This window comes from Oryzias melastigma, linkage group LG8 (genome assembly GCF_002922805.2).
Source record: "Oryzias melastigma strain HK-1 linkage group LG8, ASM292280v2, whole genome shotgun sequence".
Taxonomy (NCBI): Eukaryota; Metazoa; Chordata; class Actinopteri; order Beloniformes; family Adrianichthyidae; genus Oryzias; species Oryzias melastigma.
In genome coordinates, this window is record NC_050519.1 from 2,322,519 (window position 1) to 2,342,429 (window position 19,911).

Here is a 19,911-nt window from a genome sequence, read left to right on the forward strand (position 1 = left end):
CTGTTTCATATAAAAATTTGGACAATTGCTTCATCTGCTGCAAGATTCTGCCTTTTTTGTGTTAATTTGACGACCCACTCTGATAACAAATAGTGTTTTTTAAATTGTTCTTGTAGCATATATAAATAAGTATATATAAACAAGTAGTTTTTTAATCAAAATTGTTGTGAATCATGATCAGATTAAAAAAAATGCAGTTGGAAAAAATATTTGTACACTGGGAGGGGCTACAAGCTCCATGCTCCGCCCCATTTTGATGGGTCCTCTTGCAGACAAATAGATCCATGAACGTCTTTGTTTTCTTTGTCTGAGCTGGAATCTGGATCAGAACTGTACGGATGGATAGCTTTGATGTTACCATTTTTGTTGCACCGCTAATGTTAGATTGAGGATAGGCTTTGAGCTAACAGGAGAGCATGTAAACAGATGGATGATGGGAAATAAGGGCAGGCTGGCGTCTCTTTCAGTCCAGAAACCTGTTTCATAGTTTTTGATGGTTGGTCGTGAGTCTGTCTCTGGGATCGCTCCAGCGCCCCCCCGAGGTTCTACTCAGGATGAAGCGGTGTTTATAATGAATGAATGGATGTGCTGTGTACGTCAGTGTTTGAAGGAGAAGTTCTGTAGAAAGGATAATGATGGATAATGATGATTTTCTCCTTTGTGCTCCGTCCTCCTGCAGGTTTCTCTCCTCTGTTTTCAGACCCTCATTATGGAACTTGAATCATGACATGAATCCTCGTCTTTCTGGCCACAAACATGCAACCAGATGGTCTTAAAGACACACAACAGCCGTGACAGCAATGCTCCAGAGGAAAGGCTTCTGTGGCTCTGAAATCTACAGATCTATAAATTTCCTGCTAGAAAGTTATGAAAGGGGCAGAAAGTGAAACTTTAATTTTAAAAATTTGCTCAGATATTTTCCTCAAAGAAAAAAAAGATGTTAAATTAAACTTTATGTTTCATTGTAGCCTCATTACCACTAAGGTTTGTTGTTTAAAAAACAAAAAATATTTATGCCATAAATACCCTATAAAACAAACTATGATGTTTTTTCATGTTTTAAATTCAAAATTAGATGGGAGAGACTTTGAACCTGACACAAGAACTTTCTCCTGAGTAGCTTTGAATAAAAAGCAGTTTAATGTTTGTTTGCTCCCAGAACAACATTTATGCACATTAGAGATGTTTGTACTCAGCCAGCACGGCCAAGTGGGCCCCACATGGTTTAAAATTGGCAGACAATGTGGGCCCCATAAGCGTTTGTCCACATAGCCTTAAGTGGGTACTCAGTGGGTTAGCTCGCTACGCTAGTCAGCCTCTCGGTGGCTGGTGTTGCATGCTAGCGAGGTCCACTGTAGCAAGCTAGCCAGCTCCGCTTTAGCGATCTAGCAACTCCCATGTAGCCAGCTCCACTGTATTGAGCTAGCGAGGTCTGCTGTAGCTTGTTAGCCAGCCTCGCTGTAGCTCGCTAGCCCACTCCGCTATACCAAGCTAGCCAACTCCGCTATAGCGAGCTAGCCAGCTCAGTTTTAGCGAGCTAGCAAGCTCCCCTGTAGCAAGCTAGCTGGCCCCGCTTTAGCAAGCTAGCCAGCTCTGCTGTAGCGAGCTAGCCAGCTGGACTTTAGCAAGCTAGCCAGCTCCACTGTAGTGAGCTCACCTGTAGCAAGCTACAGAGCTTCATGTCAACTGGGCAGCTGGCTAGCGTAGCGAGCCAACCCCCCTTTTAAGCCAATGTGGGTAAACGCAGGTGGGGCCACCACAGAAACTGCAGACAAACGCATCCGGGGCCCTCATTTTCTGCCCACTTTTAAACCAAATCTGCCCTGGCTAGCTGGGAATGCTTAGAAATTCAGAATTATTCAAGAGAATACAAACAAGCATCCTTTGCTTCCCTTAAAAGTGTCTCCGACTGCATGAATATCATTTTCTAAATCCTGCCTCCCTGAATCCACATCAGCCGGTGCCAAACATTCAAAAATGACAAAATAATTTATGCATGTTCCTGTCTGTTATCGTTCTCCTGTTGGCAACAATAAATGTTTGGAGAATCGTTGTTTTCCATTTGGCAGCGGCGGACTGTCTGGGCTCTCCCCAGACTTTCAGTTTCCTGAAGGGTTTGAAACGAGGAGCTCTGATGGGAGTTTTTACGGCTGAAGAGCAGAACTGATCCAGAACCGGATCTTCTTAGGGTAACGGGGAACATGTTGGGTGTCTTCGTGAAAATTGAGGAATCAACAGGCTCATCAGCTCTGAGAAAGTCAAACATCTCCTTTTTTTGTGAGTTTTTTATTAGACGCTCAGCTTTGTGATGCTCTGCAGTTCTGCTGATAAAACCTTCAAAAACATTTTGCTGTTTCTGTCAGTGTCTGTGATTTAGGAGCAGCACTGTGTCGGATCTGAGATTCTGCAACACTTTGATGAACATCAGAAAGATTGAACCTTTTAAACGGCTGATTTTGGAGACAGGGACTCAAACGTCTCGCCGGTTAACTGTTCAGACAGACAGCAGAATTTAAAAAAATGTTATGATGTTTGAGTTTAGGATTAACAAGAAGATGGAGTCTTGATGGAGCGACAGATGAGGAGTCAGAGGTGCTCATGCTGGGCTGCAGCTCCTTTCATTTCCACACACTGACAGGTGCAGCTAATGAAGGAAATGGAGACAACTCCTGCTGTCTCTGCCTTCATACCTGTTTTTGCTTGAAGGACTCCACGCTGAGTGAAATGAGCTGGAAGGAGCAGCTGGGAGCTGAAATGTAAAAGTGCCACAGAATGCAGATTTTCAGGAAACAGCGGAGACCTGGCTGAAGATCTGCCCTGGACCATCGATAAATATGAAGACCAGGAGGCAGGTATCCACAGCACTGATTTGAAATGTTTCACAGACGGTTTGATTGTCGTCAGACGTGGATTTCAGGAGTGTGTGCGTGCTCGTTTGTTGGAGTGTGATGCGCAGGCCTCCGTCTCTGCAGGATTTCTTTTTCTTTCTTGGAAAAAGCTCCAGTCGTTCTCTGAGCAGCCTCTTAGCCATGAAGTCTGCTTGAGTGGAGGGAACACAAACAAGCAATCAAGACCGCACATTTACTTCCTTGATTACAGGAAAATGTATTTCGAGAGCCAACAGCCCTGATTTTTTTTTTATGCCCCCTGGCAGGAGAGGAACTCCTGAACACTCTGAGTAACATTTGAGAGTAAATTCTGCAGAAAGGAGAATTAATCACGTTTTCAACTATACAGTGTTTTGTTTTATAGAAATGCAAATGATTAAATACCCTTTTTTAGATCACATACTTTTTTTTTGTCCTAATCTTAAATCTGTGTCGTAGGAGAACAACATAAAGTAAAAATACATCAACATAAAAGCACATTGACGTAACATAGGTGAGGGGTCCACAGTACGGTCGGGGGGGTTACCATGGCTTTGAATCAAGGGAAAGGGTCATGGTGAGGGGAGGATTATAGGTTTCCAAGACAACGGGCAATGCTTATCACACTTTGAGTGGATTGTATTGCTCAGTCCAAGGGAGTGTGCCCTTAGCTCGGGGGTTTCTGATTGGGGAAAACACGCCTTGTGCTGAATGTCCAGGTGTGGCTTTTAGTGCAGCCACAATTATTTTAATAGTCGACTAATCACTGAATATTTTTTCTGTTTAGTCGACTAATCGGGCCATGTACAAACTGGATGTAAAACACACATTTAACCATCACTAACTTTAAACTAACTAAAAACTGGATATAAAGCATTACCTGCAGTGATGCTAGTGTGAATGCTGTAAGCTGAATTTGGCCGCTAATGATGCTAGTGCTGATAGCTGAAGATGCTGAAATTGATAGCTAAAAATGCTTAAGTTGATAGCTGAAAACACTGAAGCTGATAGCCTGCTAAAGTGCCAAATTAGCCTAAAAGGGTGAAAATGAGCCTAAATTAGCCAAAACAGCTAGCATGCTGCTAAAATATTAGCTAAACTCCAAATTAGCCTGAAAAACGGAAAATAAGCCTAAGTTAGCCAAAACAGCTAGCATGCAGCTGAAATATTAACTAAGCTCCAAATTAGCCTTAAAATGCTGAAAAAATCCTAAATAAGCTAAGACAGCTAGCGCATAGCTGAAATATTAGCTAAACTTCAAATTAGCCTAAAACAAATAATCGACTATTAAATTAATCATCGGCGATTTTAATAGTCGATTAGTCATCAATTAGTCGACTAATCGTGACAGCTCATGTTGCTTTATGGTGGAATATTCACCGATCAGATCATTTTTAGGTTTTTTCCAGGTCGAGCCGTAATCCGCTCAAAGGGAGACTTCGATACACGTGGACAAACAGAGCCTTAGTCTCCAGTCCGTTCATCCGCTCTCCAGGTTTTAAATCTCCTCCAGATAAAACAGAGTCAAACTCTAAAAGGGAAATTCTGGCAATGAAGCCAAAGATCAACTTTGAACACAGAGTTTTAGTTCAGAAAGTTCCACCGTCATGCTGTAAATGCCGACATGGTGAGAAGAACTTCTCTGGGTTTGATCACAGACGTTCTGCCTCTCTGAAGACTCTGCTGACTGCAGGATTGTTTTCTGAAATCAGCTTCCTTTTCCTCTCATCATAGCTTCCACTGGCATCCCAAAAATAAAATAGTCAGACACTCTGGTTCTTTAAGATAGATTGCAAAACGTTCTCCCAATTTTAACAAGCGTTTAGAGTTTAATTGTCTCTCCCGAGACCTCGCTCTAATGATGGAAGAGCCGCTGCTCCGTGAGCGTCTCCTCCATCCATCAGGTGTCCTGCATCTGTGCCATGGACGTGATGGAGGAGATGATGGTAATGCAGCACATTCAGATAACAGACCTTATTCTTTTGGCTTCTTATGATCTGATGATGTCTCTTCCTCCGTTTCTGTGGTGTCCATCACTCTGCAGCTGCATAAACTCATCAAAACTTCAATTCCAACTGAAGCTTTTTTACATCAGTCTTTTTGACAAAAGTGGTTCTCTGGTCTCAATCTCTCCAATTCTCTTCAACAGAAATGTTCTTGTCACTCTTAAACTACACTGATGGGCTGTGATGCGCCTTTTTGAATGTCAGTTTAGCTCATGGTGTATAAGCGAGGAGAGGTTTCGTCTTTTACTTTTTCTACTGTTTACAAGTACATGTCCACCACTTACAAATGGAAGAGGCTTGGTGTGAAATGTCACAGTGGTGCAAATCTCACGAGTCTTCACACACGTTCACACCCAACACATTCTCGTTCCCAAGTCGTCACATTGATATTTGGTTAAGGACCCCTCCGCGTCACTTTTTGGGTGTCCCCAAGTCGTCATTTTTCGACGTGCTGGTCCCCAACCCCCGGGACACGAACCTGAACCAGTCCAGTACTGGGACGCATAGCACACTGGTACCCTTACCCTAACCGGACACTGGACCAAATGCGATACCGGACCCGAACCGGTGCCAGACGTAGTTTCGGGCGTGACCTGGATGCGGTACAGACGTAAAGTACCAGGTTAAGACTAGGATACCAGTACTGGTACTGAACAGGTCCCGAGGACCAGTGTGTATCTGGCACCACGTCCCGAGAATTACAGACCCTTTATTTTGCGAAAAGCCAGCAGGTCAAAAGAACGACGAGTTGGGGACACTCAAAACATCAAACGGTGGTGGGGAGGGGACCTTAACGTCAACATGTGACGACGTGTGTTATGACACCAGCTTCAACTTAGCCACAACCAAACGACCACAAGAACATACTGTAGCTTTAGAAAACTTGAGTGTTTTGTTTTTTTTTTTACTGTTTGATTTCACCAAATCTTTTAGCAACAGCCAATCAAAACCACCATCTAAGACGGGTCTCAAACTCAGTTTACCTTGAGATCCCTGAAGGCAGAGTCTGTCTGAGACTATGGGGTTCCATTTGTGCCAAAAATATGTTTTTGCTTCAACTATGTCTTTGGTCCATTTTTTATGTCTACCGAACAAGTTTATTGAACATTCGTTCATGTCTATGCACTATTAAGCAATATCTTCTGTGAAATGACAGGAGCTAACGACGCTAGCAACTGTTGCAAAGGACATTTCTGACGACCAGATGGAACGACAATAGAGAAAGCAAAGTTTTAAACATAAAGAAAACACAAAGCTATCATCAAAGAAGTGTGGACATGCAGAAGATATTTTTTAGAAGATATTGGGGGCAGGAAACGGGGGAGACCCTGGTCTAGGAGCTGATAGAATTCACAGTTTATTGAAAGAGTTTATATCAGATGAGATCCCAGAACAACAAAACTATCATCCTGCAGGGTTCTATGGAGAGAATATATCATTTGATTTTTGTGTGCGTATTTCGTGCAGACTTGGAGTTATGTTTGATGTACAAAACATATAAAATACAGTTTACACATGGACAACTTTAAATTACAACAGCCTAAAACTAACTACACACACAAATCTTTAAAAAGTACGCACCAACACATACAGAAAACCGCATTCACAACACATGTGAGACTCTTCAGTTTCCAAGATTTGCATAAGTGATGCGTTTAAGTGCTGCTAGAATGCTGGGTCATCAGAGTTTTCCCACTTTCAACTTAGATTGTCAATATTGACAATTGGTGAAAACTTGACATTTTCCAACTTTCTGAAACAGATATGCCTGATGATTCATATAAAACTCTAAATATGCATTTTTAAAACAATCAGCACTAAAGTTTCTCTATTCTCATCACTCCCTCGTTGCTGCGCTTTCCCTGCAGCGCCTTCGCCACGGAGCTCTTCCACGAGCAGGTGGCGTGAGGGCGGAGTGGGTCGATCAGTCCTACTGTCATGGAGCAACCTGCTGCTACCGTCTCCAGTCACCAGAGGGAGCGCTCACCAGAGTTCTGAGCTCAACACCTGCCATCACCCGGACTCATCAGCATCAGCTGTTTCCCATCACCTCATCACCTCCTCAGAATATAGTCTGGCTCCACACTCCACTCCCCGCGAAGCTTTGTTTGTGCCACCCTGCCTGCAACTCTGAGCGTTTACTCCTGACCTGACCTTCTGCCTCCGACCCTGCTACTCTGATTGCCTGCCACCTGCCCCTGACCCTCGCCTGGACTCTGACTCCTCTTCTCGCTCGTCTCGGATGATCCCATGCCCGTGTATGACCTCTGCCTGTCTGACCCTGCTTATTCTGTGGACTATTGATAAACCTGCTGCACGTGGAACCAGCTGTCTGCCTGTTTGTGACACCTACGTCCCGCTCCGCTCGCTGAGTGTGGAGACGGACCTGGGTACATTCACCCTTTAACATCTGAGGCGTCATCACTGACGCTTGAACACAACATCTTGTAATTTTTTTTTATTAATTTCGCTTTTTTCCTTCTGGAATTATGTTGATCGTGTTGACGATCATAAAATTACAGTAAATCAAAGAACATAAACGCTCCGGTGTTAAAGGGTTAAAAAAGTGAGAAAATGTCACATTTTCACCAGTTATTATTCACAGTCTAAATTCAAAGCGGCTGATAAGAAAACTCTGATGACCCAGCATTCTAGGGGCACTTAAACGCAACACTTGCACACAAATCCGGAGACGTGAAAAGAGTACATAAGACAAATGTGTTTTTGTGTGTTGGGGGGATTTGTGCGTAATTTTTTAAAGATTTGTGTCCGTAGATAGTTTTAAATTGTTGTTAATTTAAAGTTATGTTTTTTTTTTGCAAGGAAATACACAATTGCACGTGCACAGAATGTTTTGTATGACTTAGAAATCAAGAATTACGCACACACACATCCAACTCTCTCCACAGTGATCCTCCTAACATGCTCCTCTGCTCCCAGCACGGAGGGAAAGTCTATATTTATCTTCTGCAGCTTTTAGGAGTTCCAGCAGTACATTTAACTCTCCTCGGTTTCCGCGCGCGTCTCCGGGCGCGCGGGAGCCTCGGCGCTTGTATGGGAATGTAAAGCTGTGAGTCACTGATCTGTGCGCCGGGACGCTCCCCTCACACCTCCTACTTGAGAGTGTGGCAGCAGAGCTGTTACCTAGATACAAGCCGGAGTCTGCTGTGATGCTGCGGCGCTGAGAGCATCACTCAGCCCGGCAGCAGACGGAGGGAGAGGCGGGGGGCGCGCGATGCGTCTGCGGAGCACCCCCAAACCCTCCGGAACCACGCAGGAGACCGCGCGCAAAGGTGAGGAGGAGAAGGAGGAGGAAGACTTTCCCATTGGAAGCTGCGTTTGAATCCTATTAGTTTTTTTATTTTTCCCAGAAGAATGGAGGGAAAGCTGGAGGTTTTCATCCATGCAGGTTTGGAAACTTCTGGACTCGCGTGGAAAGTGTCGCAAAATGAGCTAAATCCATGTATAGATTAATAAATGGATCAAATAATTTACATATTGTAATATCAACTATTGCAATCTGAAATCCGTGGAATGGCAATGGGGAGGTAAAACAAACATTTGTCCTTTTTCAATGTTTTTATTGAGTTTATTCGTTTAATCTTCATTATTTCTGCTGCTATTTTATCTTTTTTCCCATATATATTATTTTTAATCTTGAAAATTGCGCATTTTCTACTCTGGTTTGATAAAATCTCTGTGTTTGTTTGAAGTTTTCCCAGAAAATAAGGTTCAGATGTGGAGATTCTGGCATCAATATTCCTATTTTTCTTTAATGCTGCAGCCCTAATGTGTCAAGAGTTTTTAGAAAGATAATCCCAAGATGGTTCAAGTTTCTTAACACAAATGATGAGAAAATTGCTTTCCAGCTGCTCTGTTTGATAGTTTCTGTGCCACATTCTTGGAGGGAGATGATCATTTTTGATAATTGACCTGAAAAATGAGCACAGAGAGAGTTTAGTGATGTGTGTCCACCTGTTGAGGAACCAGATCTAGAAACTGAGCAAAGAATCTGCAGATTCCTTAAAGGATTTTGTTGCTTTAATGTTTGGAAGGATTTTCTTTGAAGCCTCCAGTTTGTCATTATTAGGAAGAGGGAGGAGTTTAAATTAAATTTTTAAATTCTCTTGTGTCCCCCTCAGCTGGACAAGACAAAACGCAGCTCCATTTAAAGTTGATTTTGGTCTCATTTTTTTGTTTCTTTCACATTTTAAGTGGCTGAAAGCATGTGAGAGTGATTTACAAAATGTTCCCGATGTTTACCTGAGGCGTTCCTCAGGGATCTTGACTGGAGTCCCTTCAGATCTCCTTATAGAGGCTCCCTTAACTGTGACTGTTTCAACCGATTTCATGCTGTTTCAATCCATGAAGCCTGAAAAATTGTTCACTCACTGATATTAAATACATGAAATGACCTTTGTTGTTGTTGTTGTTGGAGGTTGAAGCAGAATCAGAAGCTCAGATTGTTTCGTTGCAGCTCTGTTGAATGTTCCTCTGGACTCATGTGGATCACATTTTTTGAGTTCTTACATTTGAAAAAAATCCTTCGAGAGGAAAAATTTAGATTATTTTTGTGGAAGAAAAACTGCAATTTCTGAAGGTCTTGAAGTTTGATGCAGCAAACTCATTGAAACCATTTTGGAGCTTTTTTTTAAAACCAAATTAGACCTGACCATGTTTTTTGGTTTTGATTTTGCCAAAAAACATTTTTTTTTTTTTTTAAGCAGGGATGGAGAGACTTAGTAACTGCGTTTCCATAACACATGAGCACAAAACTTTATCAAAATTCTAGAAAAGTAGAAAAAAAGATTTTTTTTATCAGAAATTTCTCAATTTTGGACAGAAAGTGGCAGGAGAGAGAGTGCTGTTCCTGAAGGATCTCATGAACCCAGACAGAGACGTGCTTTTGTACAGATCTTTTCCATAATTAAACCACATTCCGCCCTCATCCCCTGCCTCCTCCGACGAGCCGCTTTTCTCCTTCAGAATCTACTGGAATGATCGTGTTAATGGTTGAAAAGTTCCAGTAAATCAAACAATATAAACACTAGAGCTCGAGTGTTGAAGAGTTAACACATCACAGGTAATACATTTTCATATAGATGTAGTTTTTAATGATCCGGACTGTCCTCACTCACCTCTACATCTCTAACGCTCTCCTCACAGTTAGAAAGGAACCACTTTTCTTCAGTGTGATGAACAGCTGACACGATGTTCCGCTCAAAACCACAGAGCGTCTCTGGATCAGAGAAGCTCTTTTTCTCTTTGTTTTTTTTATATATTTGACATTTAGAGGAGCGAGACTGTCTGCTCTGCCTGTTAGTTAGCCGTCATGGACTCCCTCTTTCTATGTAAGTGATGCCATTATCTCTCCAGCCCGCGGCGGGAGATGATCCAGTCTGAACCGCACGGTCGAGTCACCGGTGGGAGGTTAATATGTGAAACCAGCAGCTTTGATTTGGGTGAAAGAAAGAAGCTGAAAGCTTTTAAGTTTTCATTTTCTTGTGGTTGGATTGGTGAAATCATCGACGTGTCTCGCATGATCCTTTGTATCTGCAAGTTTCAAACGTTCTGTTGTTAAAGCTCTGATTAAAAGACCAGACTTTGCCAACTTAAGGCCCATCTCTAGTTTGCCCTGTCTCTCAAAAATGTTGGAGAAAGTTGTTAACTACAGTTGAAGTCCTTCCTTGATAGGAACCATGTCCTGGAGAGGTTCTTGTCCAGTTTTAGAACCTACACAGCACAGAAACAGGGATTTTTAACGATATCTTCTAAGAAATTTGCGACGGGTTGTCCAGGTTGAAAGGTTTGGTTGGTACTTGCGATAGCGACCATGTCTGGACCCTATTCTTCAGTGTCGTTTGGGGTTCCACAGGGCTCTATTTTAGGAGAACTTTTCTCGGGCTCCATCCTAAAAAAAAACAGTTTCCGTTCACTTCTATGCTGGTGAAGGTGGAGCACCAGTTGAATCTTTCCTTGATAGGAACCGTGTCTTGAAGAGGTTCCAGTCCGGTTTTAAACCCATGCACAGAATCTGAGAGTTTTTAACGATATCTTCTGGAAAATTTACGTCCAGGTTGTCCAGGTTGGATGTTTTGTTGGAATTTCCGGTACTGCACTTGACTGGCTTTCATCCTATTTGTCTGACAGGACTGTGTGTGTGTGAGCAAGTCTCTATCCTACTCTTTAACTGCTCCACTGTTGTTTGGGGTTCCACAGGGCTCTATTTCAGGACCACTTTTATTCTCCTTCTTTTGGGCTCCATCTTGAGAAAACATAGTTTCCATTCACTTGTATGCTGGCGAAGGTGGTGAACCAGTTGAATCCTTCCTTGATAGGAACCCTGTCTTGGAGAGGTTCCAGTCCGGTTTTAAAACCTACGCAGAATCTGAGAGTTTTTTGACGGTATCTTCCAGGAAATTTGCGACCAGGTTGTCCAGGTTGGAAGGTTTGTTGGAATTTCCGGTACTGCATTCGACCGGCTTTCCTCTTATTTGTCTGACAGGAGTATGTGTGTGAGCATGTCCGAATCCTATTCAGCTGCTGCACTGTTGTTTGGGGTTCCACAGGGCTCTATTTCAGGACCACTTTTATTCTCTCTGTACCACCTTCGTTTGGGCTCCATCCTAATAAAACACAGTTTCCTTTCACTGCTATGCTGGTGAAGATTGAGTACCTATAGTTGAAGTCTTTCTTCTATAAGAACCATGTCCTGGAGAGGTTCCAGTCCGGTTTTAAAACCTTGCACAGCACAGAATCTGAGTTTTTAACGATATCTTCCACGAAATTTGTGACCAGGTTCTCCAGGTTGGAAGGTTTTTGGAATTTGCGGTACTGCACTCGACTGGCTTCATCTTAATTGTCTGGCAGGACTGTGTGTGTGAACAAGTCTGGATCCTGTTCTTTAGCTCCACTGTTGTTTGGGGTTCCACAGGGCTCTATTTTAGGACCACTTTGATTCTCCTTCTTTTGGGCTCAATTCTGAGTAAACACAGATTCTCCTTTCATTGTTACGCTGACGACAGTCAAGTTTATCTACCAATAAAGAAAGGAGACACCGTTACATTACTGTCTTGTTTACGAGACATCAAAGACTGGATGGCCGTAAGCGTTTTAAGTTTTGATACCAAGAAAACAGAAGTGATGGTGTTTGGTCCTAGCAGCTCCTGTGACCCCTCCTCAGTGGAGCTGGGTCCTTTGACTCCTCATCTCAGACAGTCCGAGTCAAATCTGGGTTTTGAGATGGACAGTGATTTTAAACTTAACTTAATCAGCTCAGTAAAATCCAGCTTCTTTTATCTGAAGCAGTTGGTGAAGGTCAAAGCATTTTTATCTAAACATCATTTTGAGACAGTAATCCAGGCTTTCATTACATCTCAACTCTCTCAACTCTGGTTCTGGTCGGAGTGCGTTAGAGGGACCACATCACCCCCATCCTGACTGACTGTGAATCTTAGACTTCATTTTAGGATTATTTTATTTTTTATTAAATACTTAAACTATTGTATCGTACCTCTCTGAGCTTCTCTGTTCTCAGACCACGACCCCTCAGGTCAGCTGATCAGCTTCTCCTGGAGGTACCGAGATGTTTTTTAAAATTATGTTTCTGTTTATTTCACTAATCAAGATATTTATCTTAAAGGTTTTCCTGGATTTATGCATTTATTCACTCTTGATGGTTGAATCGCTGCAGTTCTTCCCATGTTATTCTTCTCTTACGACGTCTTGGATGGAACTCTTCATCTGTTTCTAATATGACACCTGGAGAATCATTTCTGAAGAATTCTTATAGTTACAGGAATTTGTCAAGCTGCCTCCGTTGATGAGATTTATTGCCTGCAGAGGTCTGGGAGGAAGAAGAATTGGGCGGGATGAACAGAAATAAAAAATATGATTAATCCCAGTTCAGTCACAATGGATGGGGGGGGGGTTCATTTAAGTCATTAAAAAGCTGCAGGTTGATGCTGACCCACATGTTTATTCAAAATTAGTTTATTTTAACCCATCAGAACAACAAAATACTAAAGAAGACAAACAAGATAAAATATATCTTTACATAGAAACATCAAGCTTATTATAATTGGTCAGAATTTGATTGGAAAATAAAAAACACATTTGGGAATATATGGACATTCCACATCTAAATGTAAATGATGCCATTATAATCATACTTAATTATTAATAAATATTTGTATTTATAGATACTATAAATGAACAATTGAATTTTAAGTTTGTCAAAACAAGTTTTATATTTAGTTATATTCAGAATTTAGTATATTTTAGTTATTCTGACCTTATAAATATTTATTTTTGTACACATTTAAGAGGAGATCATTTCATAAATCTATAATTAATTTCAAATAAATATGAAGTGTTTATTGATTTGATCAGAAGAGATTTTTTCCCCCCAGAAATTATTGTATCAAAGTGGAGTAAAAAAATCATTTTGTGTCTTTTTATGAAGGATTTGGTGATGACAACACAGCCGTCATAACAGCAGCTGTTGTATCTCTGACAGGAAGACGGCAGCACTGCAGGACATTTTGTTCAACTCAAATAAAAGAAGAGAAAACAGAAATAACAAAATAATATAGATTCTCTTATCAGAAGGTTTAAAGATGTTACAATAAAATCACAACGAAAATGAAAAAAGCAAACAAATAAATTAAAAAGCGCTTCAGAAATAAAAAAATAATAATTCTAAAAACCGACACACACACTAAATAAAGCTAAATAAACATGTAACTTTTCAGAAAACACAAAAAAAATGAAATGTTAGAAATCAATGGATAACTTTATTAATCCCCAAAAGCAATTTGGTTTAAACATCTCTCCAGCAAGAACAGATTTAAGACATGACAGTAAAAAACAGTGTGCAACATTTAATAACAAATATAAATACTACATTTATTTAACTGGTGATTCTGAGGCTCGTACCTCCGAGTGTGGACACTGATTTAAAAGCTTTATAGCAATAACAGATGCTGTGTACCTGTTTGTTTTTCTTATTGGGACAATAAAACGACGGTAACATTGAAAAGCTGTTGCACAGGATGTGATTGTGTGTTAAAATAACTTTTTTTTGCTTTCTGAACCACCTCCCTCTCCCACATGAGTTCAAACTCGCCTGTTGAATACAGAGATTTTGGAACCAACTAACAAAGTACAAACCGGGTTTGGTTCCACTTTCATGGAAAAACTTTGCCTTTTCACATAAACGAGATCAAAGTGTGTGTTTATATTAATATTATATTGATCAGCCTTGTTTCCATCATGCATATCGTGCATAAACGCCACATTTGGGGTTCCTTGGCGAGTGGTTCTGTTCCAGCTGCAGTTCAGCCTGTTGGGCCGCTTCACTACTTGCTCTTTTGTGCACAAACTGGGTCAATTTTTAAACTCTCGCCTGCAGGAAAACTCCAAACCGCTCAGTTTTCACTTCAATTATTAAACTACAGTTTTCTAATCTTAATTTCAATCCAACTAATTAAGTTTCATAGACGGGCAATTAAAACGGCTGAAAATTTAAAGGCAGAGATCACAGCGGGAGGAAGCAGAAACGGCGTAAATAATTCTAATCATAGTTTTATAATCATCATTCTTGTTCTTTAAAGAGTTTGGATTTCCAGAACCTCATTAGAGCTTCATTTGTATCTCAGCCTAAAAATCGGTTTTTAGTGCTTGAGCCGCTCGCTGTCACTCAAACTGTCAAAGCTGTTTTACTTTGTTCCTTTTTCCACATGATGATTTTATAAATGCAGAACTTTAGTTTTTGGTGATGCAAAGCATGACTAATGTTCACTGGAGACCGATTATACTTCTATATTTATTCTGTTTGATGGATTCTCTTTAGACGAGCAGATTTAGAAATGAGCCGATGAACTGATTGGTTGATTTTTATTTTTTTTTGCATCAAATAATCACTGAGGATTTCAGGAACTGGTGGTGAAGGAGAACAAATGGGCTTCATGGTGCAAATGTTCAGAGCTGTAGTCACATGATTGAGAAAAAAATGGCTTTTTTAGATATTTAGGTTGTGGGATTTTGGTTAAAAACATTATAATCATAATTAAAACACTACTAGGAACGTTTTTATTATTTAAAAAAAATAAAAAAAAAAATAGTCATAAGTTGGACTTTAATGACAATCATTTAATCATCCCGTCATAGTTTGTAGACATTCTGATTGTTTTGAGGTTTTTATTAACACATTTCTTTAGTCTTTTAGTTGACAGCTGTGTTTCTATTACACATATGTGCTAAACTTTATCACAATTCTAGAAATGCAAAAAAACCCCCCTCAAAATTCCTGTTTTCATTAAATCCTAATTATGTGAATAAACACAAACCAGCTAACGCGATAAGTCATTCAAAATCATGACATGAACAATCCTTTGATCTACAGCAGATACATTCACATTTCTGCCAGCACTAGCGCTCTTCATCATCTATCAAAGGAGACGTCGGCGTCTTATTCAGGCCGTGGAGCGGTGAGCTACGAAATGGTGGTTTTACAGAGTAGATCCGACGATTCTGCATGACACTCAACTTTTGATGAGCCGTGTGAAGTGTGGTATCCAGGTGTTGGTCACGTGACTCATTTCATTTAAAAAAATGTTTCCTTTGCCGTTTTCCAAATTATGTCATTTCGATACAAAAACCACCTCCTCCAAGAGCAAAAACTATATTGTCGATAAATGCCCATTAGTTCAAAATTGCTATGTTTCCATTAGACAAATGTATTATTGCAGAACCAGTTTGTACAATTTCATGGTCAATGAAAGTGCAGATCGTGTTAGACACTATATTGTTGTTTTATTAACCGACTGTGCAGACAGTCGTCTGCAGGAACATGCAGCGATTTAAAAAACAAACCTCAGCTCTGACTTCATCTCCCTGGAAGGTCACAGACATGACGTTGTGTGGAGAAGTTGTGTGTGTACAACAGTATGACTCATTGTGAGTTTGGAGTGCGTCTTCAGTGTACAGAGTGAATGTAACTATCATGTTTGCTTAAAGATGAGTTTTGGATTATTGCGTTTTATTGTTTTTAGAGAAAGTTTCCTAGCACACAATGTGTGCATGTGACACACAAGCGTTTGTGGGACGTCCACAAAAACGACACACTGATAGTCCCACTCCTACTATATCAATTCTATTGTAAAATCATTTCCAGTGATCGTTAAATTATACTTATGCAGTTTTTATCTAAAATTTAAAAAAATATTATTTAAGACATATTTTTTGCAGAGCAGCAGGAGCTCATTAGAATTTCACTTTTGGTTTTTGGGCGGGACTGGTCCAGCAGAAGTTAGCCTAGCTAATTTACACTGCACCTCAAAGCCCAAGCTAACGTTAGCGTAGTATTAAAAATGGCAAGCAATATCAGAGATATGCAGCTCAGACGTAACATAAACCATACATGGATCTATTTATCTGTATCTATTTTATCTAGTAAGACATTTATTAGCACCATAAGCTGAATGAGGTTTATCAACAATAAGATTCATTAGCATTAAAGTGAGACCACTGGGTTTTTAAGAAGGCTATAAATGACCTGACCAGTATGAACTGAAGAGCAGTCGCTCGAAAACGCTTCAGGAGATCTAACTGCCGTGCAGACAGCTGTGGAAGCTCATCAACCTGAACCGTGTGTGACTGACAGGGTGACAACTCAAAACAGAACCAAGAACTATAACTGACAGAACCAGAACCTACAAGCAGAACTCTCACAGGAGAAGGGCAGGAATTCACTAAAGCCAAACTCTGGTCCTTGGATTAAAAAAAAATCTTCTACTGTGGAATATTTTACACAGAATTTCCCCTAAATACAGTGTTTAGATCATATAGTCCACATGTGTCAAAGTCAAGGCCCGGGGGCCGGATCCGGCCTTCCGGGTAATTCTATCCGGCCCTCCAGATCATTTTATTTTCTTTTTATTAATGGCCTGATTTCATCTTGCACTTGTATAATTTTGACCAAATATATTTTTATGTAGAGTAAAATATTGAAAGTTATTTAAGGTTTAAGTTGATTTATTCTGGAATATAATAATATTCCTGCCTCTTATTATTCATAATTATGTTGAAAAATTACGGTTTTAAAGTTTTGAAAATTGGCATTCTGCTTGTTTTTGGACTATTTTGGCATTTACTATTTGTGGCGGGGTTCTTCTTGTAGCGAGCCAAGAAATACTCAGAAATAAGATGAGCCAGGTCTTAAATAGATAACGGGATTTTATTGTTCCCCAGAAAAAAAAGAAAAAAAAAACTGAGTTCAAAACACTGTTTGGGAGAGCCTGCTGCCACCACTGTAACCATGACCGCTCTCTCTTAAACTGAGAAGTTCTCCCCTTATAAAGACTTAGCCCCTCCCACAGGCCAATTAACCAAACATTTCTTCAACAGAAATTTCAGCCTTATACCTGGAAAAACAATATAACCTAAAATGAAGAAATGGTTAATCATGGCTTTAACAGAAACAAGTATGAAATCAAAAGCATTATGACAGAGAAAAAGGGAAAAAAACTTACAATTCTGACAGGTGACATCACTTCCTGTTTCCCATATGTATGATGATGTGTACAATGCTCTGGTTGGAATGTTTGTGGTGGGAAGCCTGGATGGTGAGTAACATTCTATTTAAAACTAAGTGTGCACCCTTTGAGTCAAATAAAATGTGGCTGTGGTGAAAGTGAATGATTCGTGTACCTGGATGTATGCATGTGTCTGGTGTAACTATAAACTAACTTTTTTAGGCTATTTTGGAGATTTTTCAGCCACTGAAATGTTTACATGCTAGCTGTTTTGGCTAATTTTAGGATATTTTGAAGTTCATTTTTTTTTCAGCTAAATGCTAGCTGCTTTGGCTTACCTACGTTTTTTTGTTTGTTTTTGAGGCTAATTTGGTATTTATTTAACATTTTAGCTGGCTATCAGCTTCAGCGTTTTCAGCTATTAGCTTCAGTGATTTCAGCTATCAGCTTCAGTGTTTTCAGCTATCAGCTTCAGTGTTTTCAGCTATTAGCTTCAGTGATTTCAGCTATCAGCTTCAGCGTTTTCAGCTATTAGCTTCAGTGATTCTAGCTATCAACTTCAGCGTTTTCAGCTATCAGCTTCAGCGTTTTTAGTTAGTTTTTCAGCACCTTCAGCGGCCAAGTTCAGTTTACAACATTCATATATCGCAGGTAATGCTATATATCTAGTTCATAATTAAGTGAAAAAGTTTTGGTTTTAAAGGTTTAACATTTTTGTTTTACAGTGTTCACTAAATGTATATCCTGTTCAGCCCTCGACTTCAGGTGTGTTTTGGGTTTTGGCCCCTTGTGCGATTGAGATTGACACTCCTGATGTAGACAAACTTCTTATCACTAATGAACACATTTGTGGAGTTGTATTCTCTCATTTGGGACATTTGGGAGAATCAAAACCACTCAGGAAGGCTGAATTTTTTTCTCTTTCACAAAAGCAACAGAAGAAACTAAATAATTTAAACTTAAAACTTTGAGAAAAAGATTCTGGAAATGTAAAATCTTAGCTACAGGGGAAACTAACGGGTGAACAAAAACAGAAAAAAATGTGTTTGAATCTGACCAGCAGCATAAAAGCAAAAACTAGCTGAACTCAAAAACCTTGAAACACAAAGGAGAAAAAAAAGGAAGAAGATATTAAAAAGGAAAATTATCTTTTTAGAGTCACAAAATGGTCACCAAAAGGATTCAACAAATCAGCACATTCTGCATTACGTAAAGATTTAAACTCCCTCAAAGATTTTGAGGATCTTTGGGTCTCATATCTGCTTCAAATCTTCCCTTTTCTCAGGCCCTGGATCGGCCAGTAAAAGGTCAGAGCTTAGGAGTAAAGGCAGAACTGCATGTTAGTTTTCTGGGTTTATTAAGTACGTCTGACTCACTGATCCCCCCAGGAGAAACCTTTGTCTTTGCTCTAAGCTGGAGAGTGGCGACTGCAGCTGCTCCCCCAGGTCAACAGCCTCCCCGCTGACTCCAGCTAGAAAGGAGACCCACCAAATCAGTTAAATATTCATGGATGAGCATGCAGGAACACGAGCCCCCGTTTATCCGCTGATTTGTTCATGCTGGTCCGAGAACCGGCAGCACTGAAACCCACGCAAAACTGCAAAAGTCTGCGTTCAACTCCTTCACATGTAGCCTCCTCCCACACAGCCGTGTAGTCTGTGTTCTCACGTGCACGCCTGCAGCAGGAGAAACAATCTGATCCGCAGTCATGTCTTCATCCGAGGAGCAGAACTCTGGAGCGCTATGGCGAACAGATTGATGGTTTTAGGCTGTTGTTGACAATATTTCCTCATAATCATGTGTTTCTTTAATTTGCAAACTGTAATTGTTTCATAATGTTAAATGTAAAAAACTATTTCAGTAAAGATTATACTAAAAGTGGCAAAAAAACACAAATTAAAGCACAAATAATCAACTAATTTGAATATAATTAAAGTAAAACATGGTTCTAGTTATTCTTAAATGTATTAAATTGTCCTTTAATTGGTTGCAGTTTAAAGAATAGTTCACTGCTGAGTCTTGTAAACTTCTGCTGTAGTTCTGCCTAACAGAACGTGTTCTGTGGTGTTGAGTCTCTGAGCAGAGTTGGAGTCTATCAATCTGAGATCAATATCTCTGTTGGAGAAAGTTTAAATGGTCTCCAGAATGTTCTACCTCCTCCATCCTCTGTAAGAAAAATAATTGCTGCCTCTGTGCTGTCAGCTATAAAATATGTTAACAAAACATAGAAATAGAGAAAATCCTTCAGTAAAGAGATGCATTCAATGATTGATAATGCATAGATGTATAGATAGATATATATATACTATAGATAGATAGAGTAGATTGATAGAAACTGTTAATAGATTGTTGAACCTTTATTTATAGGTGGGTCGATTGATAGATGCAGTAAATAGATTAGATGGATAGATACCATAGATCAGGGGTCTCAAACTCGCGGCCCGCGGGCCATTTGCGGCCCGCAGGATGATGATTTGCGGCCCGCGTCTTCATATGAAAGAT

General features: G+C 40.2%; 1 protein-coding gene across 4 annotated transcripts in view; it reads left to right on the plus strand.

The window, feature by feature from the left end:
* Positions 1 to 7,711: 7,711 nt before the first annotated feature.
* Positions 7,712 to 19,911, plus strand: part of sstr3 (somatostatin receptor 3) — a 35,381-nt gene continuing 23,181 nt past the window's right edge. The window contains exon 1 of one of the 4 annotated variants that reach the window (XM_024271392.2): positions 7,712 to 8,282. In XM_024271392.2, the coding sequence (XP_024127160.1) occupies positions 8,277 to 8,282 (6 nt within the window). In that variant the 5' untranslated portion in view covers positions 7,712 to 8,276. Of the gene's footprint in view, positions 8,283 to 17,405; positions 17,500 to 19,911 lie in introns of those variants that run through there. The other 3 variants (XM_024271393.2, XM_024271390.2, XM_036213113.1) reach the window with 3 other exon arrangements.